This window comes from Rhea pennata, chromosome Z (genome assembly GCF_028389875.1).
Source record: "Rhea pennata isolate bPtePen1 chromosome Z, bPtePen1.pri, whole genome shotgun sequence".
In the NCBI taxonomy this organism is placed as follows: Eukaryota; Metazoa; Chordata; class Aves; order Rheiformes; family Rheidae; genus Rhea; species Rhea pennata.
The window spans coordinates 35,282,403-35,298,700 of NC_084702.1; the positions used below are offsets into that span (position 1 = coordinate 35,282,403).

Sequence of the window (16,298 nt, forward strand, 5' to 3'; positions counted from 1 at the left end):
AACAGTTATGGCGAGAAGACTAGTTCTTAGTGTAAGGACCAAACTCTCCCGTTCTGTACACTGTGGTAGCCTTTTCTGCACTGAAAGATGTGTTTTCCTGTGAAATGGATTCAAGACATTGTATATTTAAAAATGACACTTAGCCCCTTGTTATAGGACATAACACTTCCACAAATAAGAGTAACTCAGATCTTCAAATTATACTGCCTGTTTTGTTCTTAGTAACTGGAAAATGTGCTGAGCAACCTGCTTTAGTTGGCCATGCTTTGAGAAGAAAGGTTGAACTAGATAATCTCTAGATGTTGCTTCCAGCCTCAACTATTCTGTGAGTCTGTGATTTTATGCACGTAGAATCACAAAAGCTACTGATTTTCTTGTGTGATCTCTATTTCATTGTTTTAAGGTGTATTTTGTCTCTGATTATAAACTGCATGGCCTTTCTATAGTAAGTAAGTAAGGCAGTAGTTTACATTTACTGTTAAACAAGGAAAGCATTTGATGCTTTTCAACAGTTAAAATGATGAAACACTTTTTCAGCTATCAAAGATAAATTGAAATCATCCCTGTGGTCACCTTCTGAGTACAGAACTGAGTTTGCAATAACTGTCTTTTGTCTCTCCAGTTTTTTATAATTGGTCTTAGTGACTTAGTGACAAGTCTTAGTCAGCTACTTGAAGCCATTAAATTCAGCCAATGGCAATATTTAAATTAAAAGAGGCCTGAAGGAATTGCAACTGTTTTTTTTTCTCTCTGTCTAATGCATCTGCCCTTGTGGATTGCAAAACCCTTTGACCTGTCTATCTCATGATCCTAGAAATGACTGAATTTGCCTGAAGGCAAATTCTATATGAGTGGGCTGTTCCACTAGGGAAAGCAAGCTGGCAATCAAGGGTGATGGCGAGGCAGGTAGAGACAACCGTTCTCTCCAGCAGGGACGTAGCCCCACGGTAGCCAAGCAAGAGGAGAGCAGTCCAGCAACAGCAGCGTAGCTCACTCAAGGGCTTGCGCTTAAATACAGCTCCCAAGCAAAGCAGAGACAACCCCCAGCAACCTGATGTGAGGCCACGCGGCTGCTCCAGAGCTGGCCTTGAGCACAGGCCTCCAAACCCCTGGGAGGCAGGAAGGTAACAGAGCCTTTTGGTGCGTGCAGGATTTCAACAAAGGTCTGTAACCTTGTAGCATGAAGCATGAAGTGCAGCTCTGGCAGATAGAGTAAGAGGAACAAGTCAGCCTTCAGCCTTTCAAAATACAAGTAGACTGTTCTCAGCTAAACTCTGAGTCTTCATATAGCTGCATCCAAATTATTGCTCTCTCTGCACTTTTCCCCATGTGACTAGACAGCAGAATCTACAAGGTTTGTTTTATCACGTTTTACCCTTGCATTTTCTTTTGAAATGCTTTCTTCTTTGACATGCTTTCTGACCTACATCAGAATATAGTTCTAGTCTTACCAGGTTTATCAACAAACAGTAACATGAGGAAACCAACTGAGATTTTTAGGAGAAAAATATTTTTGGCGACTCCTTAACTATCAGCATTAATCTCCATTGTATCTATTTTTAAATCAGTCACCCTAGTCCTCAGTTTCCCTGTTCTAAATATTTTATTTAGAGGATGTAATTTACAAATGCAAGAGCTCTTTCAAAGCTTTCTAACTTGATTACTATCATTTGGAACATCTGCCTGACAAACCTCTGCGTTAACTGCTATTGAAGGAAATGTAGTTTTCATTCCTCATGAGATTCATAGGTTTAATTCCATGAATCCGTAATCTGTGAGTGTTTTGTAATGAATAAAGAATTATCCCTTGCCGTCTTTTTTCTGAAAGATTTACTTTTTTTTTTAATGGAGAAAGAAAATGTAGGAGAAAAGAGATCTAAAGCAGAGATGCTTTTAACCGGAGTCTTTGTCAGAATCTTTGAGGGAACAGAATGAAAAGTCTTATAATCACTCCAGGTCTGGCAACACCTCCATAATTAACATTTTATTCATGACAGCAGGGCTGAGTGGCAATTGACCTATTTTTGCAAATAAATACACAAATGTATCTGAGACATTGATAAGTATAAAAATCTATTTCATGAGATGGGCTTTAGTGCTGTAAGTAGCATCCATTTTGTAAAGCAAAAGACAAAAAAATACAGAAGCAAAAAAAGAGGTGTTTTTTAAAATTTTTCTGAGAGTTTTTGGTTTCAGGGCTTTTACCACTAGGAGTAGGGTTTGTGTGACTGACTGTTCAGAGGTGCACTGTAGAATATATAGTTGTTGAAAGTCAGAGCTTAAAAATCAGTATTTGAAAAAGGCTTTGTAAATACAGAATGATGCATTAGGATATATGGGACCAAAATGATTCCTTGTGTGGTTTAAGTGAGTTCAACTGAATGACTTCAGCAGTGTTACTGAGAATTTCAGTAATTGAAATCTCCCCCTTTTTTCTTTTCTTATAATCCTTGGGAGTTACATCAAGCAGAATGAGCGTATACGTTATCTGGGATTTAGAAAAGGAAAGGGAAAGCAGAACTCCAATACTGACAGCAGAATTATGGCCTTGAGCCATCCAGATTGCTAGGGGTAATGGCCTGTTCTCTGTGAGAACTTACAGTGAGAATAACTCAGCTACCACTGAAGTTGTCAGATGTGTGAATTAGCAGTTGTACTACACATTCTTGTTGTGAGGAAAAACTTGTAGTAAAAGGAAAAAAACTTTACAGTTCTGAAAACTGGCCATATTTTTCAAAGAACTCTATTTCTGGGTGACTCTAGTCTTAATGTCACAGCAAATATATAATTCTCTTGCAGTTTAAGAAAAAATTAAACAGTACTGTTTTTCAACAGCGTCATAAAATGAGTCATACTCATTTTAATATACTAAATTCAGCAGACCATGTGCTATTTAGTGTAATACTTCAATTGATTTCACTCTGTATGATTTCAAGACTTTGCAGACTTTTGTACTGAAAATACATAATAGCTTTATTAAACAGAGAAACAACGCTAGTGAAAAAAGGTGAAATATTATGGTTCATGGGATGCAGAAGGAGTGATTGCTCTAGAAAGGCTAGGGCTACAAAGATGATCAGAGGGCTGGAGCACCTGCCCTATGAGGAACAGCTGTGAGAGCTGGGCCTCTTCAGCCTGGGAAGAGAAGACTGAGGGGGGATCTTATTGATGTGTGTAAACATTGACACTGGGAGGGTGTCAAGGGGACAGGGACAAACTCTTTTCAGTTGTCCCGTGTGACAGGAGAGGAGGCAATGGGCAGAAATTGAAGCACAGGCAGTTCCGCCTGAACGTGAGGGGGAATTTCTTCTCTGTGAGCCTGGGAGCCCTGGACCAGGTTGCCCAGAGAGGTTGTGGAGTCTCCTTCTCTGGAGATCTTCAAGGCCCGCCTGGATGCAACCCTGTCTAACGTGCTGTAGGTGACCCTGCTGAGCAGGGAGGTTGGACTAGATGATCTCCAGAGGTCCCTTCCAACCTGACTGATTCTGTGATTCTATGTTTTTCGTTAGGGAAGGTTGATTTTCATTTATTATGAGATGACTCAACGGAGTGAGGCATCTCAGGCTATTGTTTTGATGATACTTTGCTTTCTAGTATGATACATTTCTCTAATGAAATTTAGGCTTACATAACATAAGAGGAAGCCAAAAGGTCTTTAAAAATAATCTGTATGTCTGGAGAGCTCTTACTGCCTGAAGCTCTTTCAGAATATACCTGACAAATGGCACGGGGATTTGTCATTGTAGCAGAGATATCCTAGTATAATAATGGACTTAGACAATGGTGAGTCACGCTTAATGTTTTTTTGAACATAAGAGTATCCCAACAAAACCAGTTTGTTAGTGGCAGATTACAAGTATTTGGATAGATGTAAGCTCTTCACAGAAATTGGATTTGGCCAGCAAAATAGAAATGGAATCTTTTTGCTTATGCTACAAAGAGGTTTTAAACATCTTACTAGGGGATATGGCTTTGTTACGACAGCGGTGTATGACAGATTATAGTGCTTTCATATATCATCAATAAATAGTTTCCTACCTCTTATTTATAATTCTAATTGAATGCTTGGATAGAGAATGGGCTGAATGTGTGTGGCCATCATTTTGCCAACAATTTATAAAATTACAAACACTTGCAAGAAATTATTTTTTAATTTCAATCTGCATCCTCCCAGCAAACTAGAATTAGATTCCTAACTGCTGGCAGGAGTAGGATTTAAGACATAATCCTCTCCTCACTATTCCCTACTAGTAGATCTAGGCGGTTCACACTCTCTGAGCTGGCTTTTGTGGCTGCTATTCTCAGGCATATAACCTTCCTCTTATATTTTGTAAGGAGCTGTCAAACCACCCAGAGGGAGAGCTGTGAATTGCACTAAGCATCTGAGCTCTTGAATTAGGCCCTGAAACAATGCTCGTAGCAGCTCTGTTTCCTTCAGCTAATTAGCCTCAAAGATGAGGAACACTTGCTCCTAATTAAGCCATTTAATGGCATCAAATAAAGGAGGAACCTAGATCTCATTTGTTACAGGATGTGAATGTGCCTACAAGTACATAAAAAGATGCTAATGGTATTTATAACAGGAAGCATTCTAAGCAGCAGAGCTTCAAAATGTGATAGGCCTTTGGAACGTAATCCAGGCATTTCCAAAATGATAGTCTCTTTGTATATCCGAGTTTGATTTGGGCTATTACGGAGATCAGGATCCACTTATGAAATCTGAGGTACAGATCAAATTTTCATAGCTAATGTTTTGATTCGGGATTTTTTTGAAGAATTTTCACAGCCCAAGAACTCAAAAAGACAGTCAGTAGTTTTCTGATGGGAGATTATGTTTGTTATGTTTGTTTATTCTAGTATTCTCTCTCTCTCTCTCTCTCTCTCTCTCTCTCTGTCTCTCTGTCTCTCTGTCTCTGTCTCTCTGTCTCTCTCTCGTATGTGAGGTTAGGAAGGCAGCTCTTCAGCAGCTTCTTTCACTAATGCTACACAAAATGAAATTTCCAGGGCAAATATTGGTGTGCAGTTTTGCAGCAACACTCAAGGCCTCAGCCCATTCTGCATGTTGATCTGGGCATGAAGGTAGGGAAAGAATGGGTTGGTACAAATATTTCAAGTGTTTTGTTCTGAAAGTAAAGGCCTTTCTAGTGTTCTGCATAAACATCATTATCGTTCAGCCTAACTTCAGTGACAGTTTAACAGTTTACATCTCCTTGGGAAATGTGGCAATTTGCTGTAATATGCTTCAGTTCATCTGCTAGCACGTAACCTACTTGCTAAAAGAAAGAATTACTGAACTACAAATAATACACTGGTTTTCCTTTAGGAAAAACAGAGCCTACAGCTCTGTATCTTTTCCTGTTTTATATTAACATCGCAACCATCCTACCTCTGGAGATGGGACAGAACTCTTAGTAGCCCTTGAAAATAGGCAGACTGTCAAGGTTATGCTAAGGAAGAGAGGGGAGCTGCTGCTGTGACACATATAGAGGCTCCTCAAGCCACCTAAGCTATGAGAGTCTGCTACTGCTGCTATAATACACTGTAGAGCTGGGAATCACCAACCAGCTGCCCTAGTAGTGGCTAAAGCACGAAAGCTGGCACGGATGCATTTTTCTTCCTCTAATACTCTTTCCTCCCTCTTCCTGCAGCCTCCCCATGTGGAAACATTCTTTGCCATCTTAGATACTCGAAAGCATAAGCCACTGAGTAGTGATGCTCCCAAATATCTTTTTAGTTCCATAGTTTTGTACGGGAATTATTTTTTACACCTCCATGTCTTTCGTCTTCATATTTTCTTTTCCTTTCCTGTTGTATCTAAGTGGTAGTACTTACTCATTAACGCCCAGAATAGGATCAAATTTTGTAAAGCAAAATTTTAAGTGGTAAATCTGATACCAAAATTGAATTAAAAATGGTAGCAATAAGCATTTAATTTCATTACATTGATGTTCTATTACAAGAGTATTGTTACATTATTGTAATGTCCTATTACAAGCTGCATGTGCTGCTGAAGATCGCACTATAATTTTTCAAAAGTTAGTAAAAATACGTTGTTTGCCATTGGGGCTGTGTATTTTTTTTATAAACAAAGAATAGATAAAAAAGGAATGAATATAAATAAATATTGTAATAAATAAAAATGGATCCTGAAGTATTGTCAATGTACAATTAAGGTAAGATGGGCATAAGAGGTAAAATGGTGTTTGATTTAAGCAACCAATCCTTTGCTCAAAATTATAAGCTAATTTACAGTTGTGCGTATTATAAATACTTGATTCTTAAATTTGCCGTCCATGACTACAAAAAGACAGCCATGACTGGAACAGAGTAATGGTATTCAGAACTAACTGAATTAGTAGCAAAGTGAAGAGTTTTCTGTTACAGGCAACAGTTTTGAGAACTAAAAAAAGAAACTTATAAAAAATGGGGCTGCTCAGGAGGTGCTAGACTGTAGCAGCCCCTTCCATCCTTACATAGCAGTCCTCTCCTTTCCATATTACATACATGCGTTTCTTAAGCTTTTCTGTCAATATCCACCATAAAATTACTTTGTCAATTGCAAAATTGCCAGATCGCGTGTTTGTACTGACAATCCCATGAAGCAAATGGTATTCAGAAACATACACAAGCTATAGCTCTTTGTATAATTTTTACTGCATCTTTGGTTGGCATTTATAAGGAAATCCAATGATAATGATAACCAGAATATTAAGACTTCAATAAAATTCTAACATCTTGTTTAAAACCAAATTTGAAAAAAAAAATACAATTTAAAATAATTACATCTTAATCTTTTATGATAGGGCATTTTCATTCCACAGTCAGGCTGGAAAAGAGACCTCTGATGTCCAGCACTGAACAGAATCTCCCTTAGTACTCTATGTTTTTGCTTCCGGCTGTTAGGGTAACTAATAAATGCCGGCATCACAATCCATTAGAGGAGAGCGTTGTCCCTGTAATTTTGCTGCAGGAGCAATGTATCAGAACAAAACAGAGAACAGACTTTATAAAATCAGACCCAAATCAAACCAAGACACTGTAGAATTTCTTTTAAATAATTTTATACTTTATTTGAAAACTGTTAAAAAGTAGTATAATAGAACATGATTTAGAATTTTGAAATTTCTGCTACATTTTAGTACTCATAAAATAATAATCCCTAACGGTTAACAAGAATGAGGAAGCCATTTGCTAGTCAATACGTATGGTATAAAGTGCTAATATTATTTAGTCATTCTTTTTATGCTGTAAGAGCTATTTCTCCATTAAGCATGCACATTGTCTCTGCCTATTGCTGGTCTAGTACTAACAAATTATAAAGTATGGCCTGTCCTCAGAATCTGACAATCTAAACAGCCAGTATACAAATAAAAGAAAGAGCATGGATTTTGATAAAAATTCTAAGGAGCTATGTTGGTATAAACCTTTTAGTTTCAGGTTTATTTGGAGGGCATTTTTTGTTTCATTTGCTTTCCTGTTACGTTCCATCAAAGTCTTCCGCATAAGGATTGTTTTTTCTTCCAACCGCTTATTAAGTCTTTATTTCTTAACATATATTCAAACATATATTCAAAAGGATATATATATATATATATATATATATAAAGTGGAAACTACAGTAGAATAGATGTTTAGGGTATATTTTCTCTCTCTCAAAATAATAACCTTCATCACCACATATTTCTCATTTTTCAGTCCTTTTCTTCTACATATCATTTCACATATCCCTCACTTTTATTTAGTACTAAGAAAAACCAACAGACTCAGAGCATTTAAATTCCAAAATTAAGGTAAAATAGATCTCAGGTCATTTGGTTATAATTGGTCTCAAGAGGTAGAAAATAATTAGTGAGCAATAATGATAAAATGAGGAAAGATGCAAGAGATACCTGCTTTTACGTATCAAATATATAAAATGTTATTTTGAATAACTACATATAAATACTGGTGATTAATTTTATCACTTCTTGCAAAGTAGCTCATATAGACTGTCTCTTAATAACCTAGCATTAGGTTAATTAAAGTTTCATTTGTCCGGATAAGATCCTCTCATGTATTTCTTTGGTTAACAAGACATATGCTTCCTTAGAGCTATCTAAAAAATATAGTGGATCAGTGATTGTACATGGATTAAAACCTTCATCCACCAAACGAAATTTCTGTTGTTTGAAAGTTCCGGTCATTTCCATTTTTTCCTATGGAAGAAAGAAAGATTTATTATTCAGTACATATACTGAGCTCCTTTTCTTTTGCTCACATTCACATTTATTTTAAGAAGTCTTACTTGATATATGAGTAATTCTATTTACTCTCATCACACCTTTTGTAATGTTTTGTTCAAGTTTATTTTTAATATCAGTGTGTCCCTTAAGAAAAGGAGTGGGAGGCATCTCCAGTGAGATTTTTTTTTTTGCTATTTAGTTTTTTTCTAAACTTCATCTTGCTTTCCAGTTGCACTGAACAATATAAAATTCCTTGCTTTCCTTCCCCTTTCCTTTCATTGCTGTCTAGTGCACCTCCTTTTTCTTGTATCCCGTCACAACAAAAGACAACTTCCATCTGCCTTGTTTTTCTAACACATCCATTTCTTCAGTAATTCCACTCTATCTCCCTACTCATTTCTTCTTACACTCCCACACTGGCCTGGTCTTTCTACATTCAAAACAGATAAGATTTTCCATCAAAAATTTCTGCTACAGACACCACTAACCTCCCCAGTGAACACTTTTTTTATTTTCACCTTAAACATCACTGAGTATATGATTTACAGTCAGTCTTGAATTCAACAACTCCATTGTCATTCTAGCTGATCCCAGTTGAGTCTCTGCCATTGCACTCTATTTTTTCTTACATATTCCTGCAAAATTCCTAGTGACCTCTTTCTTAGGAAATATTAGTGCAAGCATTGCTTATCTCCTTGAGTTATTTTTCAGCCATGCTCCCTGAACTTCTGAGTTTGTTGCCTTCTGATTCTTCTCCTCTATCCTCCTGTCCTCTCCCACATACTTTATGACCTCTCTCTGTCTTCTGCTCTTCTGCCTTTACATTTACAAGTATGTTTATACTCTGCAAACAGAAAATAAAGTATTCCCTCCAATAATTCACAGAGCTGTATCTAATCCAGATCTACCTGCTTTGGTTGATCTGAAAAACTATCTGACATATTCCAGTGTATGATTACATATCAGATCAACATCAATGGGTTTTTAATTTCTTTTTTTCTCCTTGAAGTTCCACCCACTACCTCCTTTCCTGGTTAATGAGAATCATACCACCATTTACTCATCTGTAATGTGGGCATTTTAATTCAAATCTAATTTGGTCGAAGCCAAGTTCCAGATACATCAAAGATTTAGATTCCTTCTGCACAGCATCTCTGTGATAAAGGCTGTCCTGTACATCCATACAGAAACATTTCAAAATAGTCAACCAACCATCTATTTTTTCTCATCTTCCCCTCAGACTTAAGAAACTTCCTTCATAAACATCTTTAGAAATATTTTGCTGCTTGCCTTTGTCATGTTTCCAAAACACTTAACTTCTGTTAAGATGCTGATAAGCAATGTTGTGTGTTTTCTATACCTTTCCTTTTTTTTTTTTTTCCTAGCCATATATAGTCTCTTATACTACATTTAAATTATGAACTCTTTGACGGAGGGACTAATTTTTTATTCCAAATGGGACAGCAACTGCAGCAAGGTACTAGTACACGATTAGGGATGGTAGGCACTCTGATGATAATGATGATGGCAATAATAAAGACTTTTAATTCAGGACCGGTAAGTATGGTACCTTTTTGAATGCTTTAACCTTTTTGCAGCTTTACTATACGGCAAATAACATCTCATTTGTTGTACATTATCAGTGTGTTTCCTGCTTTAGCTTTACTTCTCTGCTGTCTCATTTCCAATAACTAAAATGGATTTTAGATTATTTTTTCCAGATGCACTGGTTCTCATTTTACTAATCTGAATCTTTTTGTTTGTGCTTCTAATCTCCCTAAATCCTTTTGTATGATCTCCATCCTTACTGATATATGCAATTCCTCCCAGTTTAACATAATCTGCAAATTTCATTAAGTGTTTATGTAATTCCTCTTCCAAAAGCTCATTAATGAAGATAGTAAAGAGGACCAGTTAAAAAAAATACTAAAAAACTAAATTACGTGATCTGTAAGCAAGCACTTTCTTTCTGTTTGCCATACTGACTTGTATTCATTTAACCATTGCTGTGTTTACACGATGTAGATGTTTATATGCATGATGCTGTAATGCAGTTTACCTGAACTCTTAAGAAAAGAGGACAGGCATAACTTGGTAGATAGGTCACAACTTGTGTATACATTTGCTCCAAGTCCAATGTTGTATTCGCTTTTAAAATCAGAGAGACCATTCCTGCTTTTCCTTCATGAGCTGGAGGAATGGAAGGGAGACATACAATTTTAAAGGTTAATAAAATTTAGATTTTTGTTATTAACCTTGCAGTTAAAGAAGAACTACAGCACGTAAATAAACTGACAATAATATATCATTTTCTGAATTTCAGTAACACAAGAAAATCATATTTATGTCTTATATGGTATTGAGCTCTTACAGTTAAGAAATAATACCATAAAAAAGTTAGGCAGGTAAATATGAATGCAGTACCATCTATCTATGTTCAATATTAATCAATACATGTTGATAAATATAAATATCATCCCTCTCTCTCAAAAACAGAGCACTGAACCTCTTTCCTAGATTTGTCAGTTACGTCTTTTCATCAGTTTTAGTTTTTCCTCTCTTGACAGTATCTTCTCTAAAGGCTGTGCATCTGAATGTTTTTGGCTGAGAGAGTGGTCAAAAGCACGAAGTTCTAACTGGTTTGTTTGGGAAGGGAGATAGCACTTTGGGTCTATGGGAAAGACTGAAACGAGCAAAATATTATAAAAACAATAAACCAGCAATCAACTGCTCATTTTAACCATCAGCTAGCCATAACAGAGACATTCTACCATTGCCTCCTTACAGTCCTTTTCTGGTAATGCTACAACTTTGGTGGTGAAATTTGTTCTGTGAGTGTTTAATTACAATTACCAAACAGTGTCACATAAACTGATTCAGTTATTTCTTTATAAAGGTAAGAATCTGCAGGTAAATGTTGTATAAAAGTGAGAAGCCCTCATGTTTTAATTCTGAGTTTACTTCTCAGTTACTCTTCTTTATTATGATTTTTCTTGTGTGCTGGTTTCAAATAGAGGTAAACGACAGGTTTATCAAATTTAAAACTTTTATGATTCAAGAATATTCTAAAGAGGATTTAGCATGAATGAAAATCAGGCCTAGATTTCTGCATGACAATTAACTACAAAAAGAAATATTAAAAAGAAATTAGATTATTTTCTTTCTTAGTATATAGTTTATTTTTCTTCTTTTCTTTCTCATCTAGTCCTTGATTTTTGAAAATTTTTGTTTGTAGATGGTTTATTAGGCTCAGTTGAAGTGAATTAAGACAGCAGAATTGCTTCATTTAGCAATGAATATTCTTTTCTTTATAGTAACTCTAATTCTTACCTTGTTGACATGATTTTATTCTGACACATGAATATGTGGATTTTCCACGGATGTGAATTTAATAATGCTTTAAATTAAATTACGTAGCTATCACAAATTCATGGAAAAATAGCTTTTCAAAAGAATACATCAAAAGGCATGATTCACTGGCTCATTCACAATATGTTGGTATTTTTATTATCTGCAGTTATATTTCAGCTAGGTATTAAAAGCTAACTCGATCAGGAATGATTCATAGGTTTATAACATGAAATAAAAGTTACGAGGGTTAATAACAAAACCTTGAGAAAAGACCACACAGCTAATGCTTCTCTTACCTGGCACAGATACACCATACACATTTGCTTCTTGTATGAAATCCAACATAACAATCACATCAGAAACTTCAGTGGTTGCAACATTCTCCCCTTTCCATCTAAAGCATGTGAAAAAATAATTTAATTGCATGCAACCATATGGATGTCTACTCTTAAAAATATATTTTTTCTTAGGAACTCCATTCATTTTAGATTAATAACTCCTTATATTTGTTCCAACTTGTCACCTTTGTTTAGTGGTCTGATCATCAAAAGACAGTGTTTGTCATTGAAATGGGATTCAATATTAGATATTGCCACTTTAAAGGACAATGAAAGGTTATCATAATCTCAAATAATGGTTTTCAAAATTTTGATACAGATCTAAACATGTCAAGTGTGATCACTCTTCAGTATTTGACACATTTTTCTCTAATTTGGTATCCAACTGTCCTTCCTCGAAACAAATCTATCATTTATTAGTATACTCATTGGAAGGAATGTTCAAAATTCCTACAAAACCTTCTGAAAATTCAATAGCCATCTCTGCAGGTGTATTATTTACAAAATTAAGCCTCTATCATCCACTTCAAAGTTATTATAAACTGTATCAAGATAGTTATAAATCTAACTCTCATGGCTGAAAACAAATAAAGCAGTATTACTCCATTCTGTATGTCAATGCTTTTTAATGAGGAAATGTAATAAGAAACAATTATTATACCTGAAGGTGTCTCCAATCCTGTCCCAAAAATAAAGGAAATTCTCTTGGTCTTGAACCATTAGATCCCCAGTATTAAAATAAAGATCTCCCTTCTTAAACACATCACACAGTAATTTCTTTTCTGTGTCTCTCTTATTGCCAGCATAACCGAAGAAGGGATTCTTTGCATTCACTTTGGAAATGAGAAGACCAGCCTCACCTACACAGAGGAGTTGAAATGAATGTAAACATAAGATACCATTGTATATTTCCTGAGCTTTACCTTAATGTTAATTCGCTACATATAAAAGACCATGAGCCATGTTTAGCAGGGTTCTTTCAGTATGTGTGACCCTATCACAGCAACTTACCTGTTTCTATTGCTTTGCAACTTGTGCAGTCACTTCTATGTGCAAAGTGACCATAAAAACAAAGAGCAATATTGCCAATTCAAAAAAACAGCATTTTGTATTTATTTTTGATGACTCAGTGTTGTCTCAGAATTATCATCCATCGTCTTGTCAGTTCACTGGTACATTCATTATTCTCACAAAGTGCATGCTCCAAGTGAATATTATGCCTCATTCCCCACTCCTTACTGACTGTGATAGTGAATCTCCACTTCAGCTGCTTCCTTCTGAATTCAAAGAGGCTAGTGTGTTGTCTGTTTGTTTCTTTGTTTTTTAAGGTAAGTGTCCAAAAAGCATCCCTACTTAAAAAGTAAAGTCCCTACTTAGTTTCTATACTTACTTTCAGAAGTAAGTATAAATATATTTACAAATAAAAATATACATACAAAGGAATTTTCACAAATAATTTAAGATCATCTGCTCATAAAAGAGTTGTGCCATGTTTCCATAAATCAGTAGTGCCTAAGATGAGAGAACTTAGTTCAGCGATAGTGCCACTGTAGCCATGATGATCTAAGGATATAGGACATGAGTAAGGCAAAGTCTTTGTTAAAAAAAAAATAGCTTTTATTAGACTGACTGTTAAAACTGGAAAAAAATTAGACAAAATTTTGGGCATGTGTGCCCTTCTCAGGTAAGTCCGCCATCCTTGCAAATCTCCTCCTATAAAATTTCACCCACTTAAACATTTTGGGGACCATATTCCCCTGAAGGGTGCCTAGGTTGGTTAAAACCTGCTAGAGAATCCACAACCTACTTTGAAAAATCTGCTTCAGCTCCCTGTTAAAACTATGCACCTGATCTTCAATATGAAATTGTCCCACTTCAGCTTCCTGGCATAAATGACAGCTAGCACCTTCCTACAGTACAACAGAGATACTTTAGTATCCGGTAAACCTGAAAACATGTATAATCAAGAGATACCCAATATAAGTGTTTTGAAAATAGTTATAATCAAGTTACTTATTTTTGTTATATGTATTTCATAAATAAACAGTTAATCTCTCACCTAAAAAGAATTTGATCTGATCCACTAATTTTTTTGTGGATCTTTTAGACAACCATCTCAATGTGTTAACCTTCTTTAAAAAACCCGTATCTCCTATTCAGAGATGATACCATGTCATCACTTTTGTACATTACTCTTCTGTGAATATATTCAAGTATCTCATAAGTTCTTTTGATTTCAGCATAGCCATGCTTAATGCTGCTCTGCCTTAGATCAAGAAACACACAGCTTTTGTAGCAGCCAAGAGTAAAAGCTGATGTTGGCATAGTACAGTAATGCAATAGGAAGGCTCCTTTAACCAAAAGTTCCTAGCATACTTGTATTAAAAGCAAAAGGCCATTATTGTAATGCACACTTACCTTTCTTAACTTTCTCACACCAACCATGCTTATTTCTAATGGGTTCATCTTTTTGGAAATCATACTTGATTAAATCAAATGGGAAGAAAAGCTAAAAAAGGAGAAAAGGCTCATCAGTTTTTAATATACACAGTGACATCTGGCGGCAGTATATATAAGCAAGAAAACCATTTTTTTCTACTGCAATCTTGCTCATCAAAATATTGAATTCAGTTTCATTTAAAACTGCAAAATACTCTCTATGTAAACTTAGAAATTTGCTGGAGAAAGGTAACATCAGAACGTTTTAATAATCTTGTAATGTTCAAACACACTTGGTGAAAACACAGATCTGTAATTTTGTTCATTTTCACACAATTGAGTTGTGGGACCCAAAGCTACTCCTGGAATCAGATTCTCTTCTAATTTTCATCAGCACAGCTCCTGTGACTACTCAGGAATGTCAATTTGTAACCTAAAAGGTCAGCCTTACTGTTTCAGTGAGGTTGCTTGTTACTGAAGCTGTGTTTAGAAGCACCACTACAGAATATTGGGGGGAAAAAAAAATCTCTGGGTTCCAGCAGCAATGTAATCTGGTATCCTGTTTCACTACACCTGATGAGGCTTAGTTTTACCTAACTGCCAGAGCCTTATGTTGGAAGCAACTCTGCAAGAAGGATTTGCTAAGCAGCAATCTGGATTTGCTAAGAATTCTCAGGGCTTTCTGGTTCCTAACACAACACACAAGTTAACAGTGACCACCTCCTTACTGAGGAAAAGCTGCTCCCTATTGTGCTTTATTTTTGCTTAACTAGCCTCAGTCCTTCCTTCTGGCTTTCCGAGATTGCTGTATCCTGGAGAACGCTACCATCAGTGCCACCAGAGAGATACGTATTCCCAGGTCATCTGATGTGGTTACGTAGCTGCGCACATTCCACAGATACGTCGGGTTAGTCCTGCCTGCTTTTGAAATACGGTGAACCTGTGAGCGCAGACACTGCGGACCTGGCTGACCTCCTGCGTGAGTTACACGACTAGCCTCCTCTGCTATAAGGCTCACCAAGGATGTGGCATTGTGTAAGCTGACGGAGAAAGCAACATACTCGTATCAACACTAGGTATCACAATACTTCTCTAAATATGCAGGGTCTGATTCCCATTTATTTTTCCACTGTAGTATAAATCCAAGTTAGACCTAAGAGACCTATCTCTGATACTATATAGACCACTGTGTTTGCAGTTATTTTCCAGAGGATTCAATCTGCCCAACTCTGGAATCTTCCGATTTCTCTTTTTGTAAATAATTGTATCAACACTGTATTTCATGACTAGACTAACCAAGAATATATAATTATCTTCTGGACAAATCTTGGCATGACAAATAGAAAAAAAAAATCAAATAAAAATCTGTCACTGTACACGTATACTTTTTACTAGCAAGAAATGAAATGTAATTGAAGGATGGTGTTGTGAAGGTGACTAAAATAACGGGTAGGATGCCAAAAACATAAAACTCTTCACCTTCCTGCAATTAATTAGGATGAAGAGTTGTATAATGATTTTATCCTAATTTTAAATCTTGCTGCAGTTGTATCACATCACTTTGTTCTCAAGGATATCTGAATAAATAGCTCCTGAAGCCAAAGAGTAAGCATGCAGATTCAGCCTCATACAGACAAACTTGATCTATTGAGCCTTGTCAAAATTCACCACTATATCTCACTTCTCCCCAAAGTCTGAAACAAAAAGATATTTTTAACTGTTGGTCAAAGAGGCAAGGTTGTAGTGTGAAAATTCAAGTCATGATCCAAGAATCAGACACACTTTTCTGATCAAGCAAAGGGGATTTTTTTCATAACTACAGACTCTAACGTTTAGCAAAGTCATGAATTTGAAACCTAAAGAGTTTATTTTAATTAGAACTTACTATACTATTTTTCATAAAACAGTGTGGGAGGTATTCATAATAAATGGAAGGGTTTTCTTTTCT

General features: G+C 36.0%; 1 protein-coding gene across 1 annotated transcript in view; it reads right to left on the reverse strand.

Annotated features, from left to right (window-relative positions):
- Positions 1-7,951: 7,951 nt before the first annotated feature.
- The window catches only part of LOC134153359 (long-chain fatty acid transport protein 6-like), a 36,428-nt gene continuing 28,081 nt past the window's right edge, over positions 7,952-16,298 (reverse strand). Inside the window, exons 6-10 of the mRNA XM_062599490.1 lie at positions 14,330-14,420; positions 12,573-12,771; positions 11,870-11,967; positions 10,282-10,412; positions 7,952-8,195 (exon numbers count right to left, since the gene is read on the reverse strand). Of these exons, the coding sequence (XP_062455474.1) occupies positions 8,019-8,195; positions 10,282-10,412; positions 11,870-11,967; positions 12,573-12,771; positions 14,330-14,420 (696 nt within the window). The 3' untranslated portion in view covers positions 7,952-8,018. The remainder of the gene's footprint in view (positions 8,196-10,281; positions 10,413-11,869; positions 11,968-12,572; positions 12,772-14,329; positions 14,421-16,298) is intronic.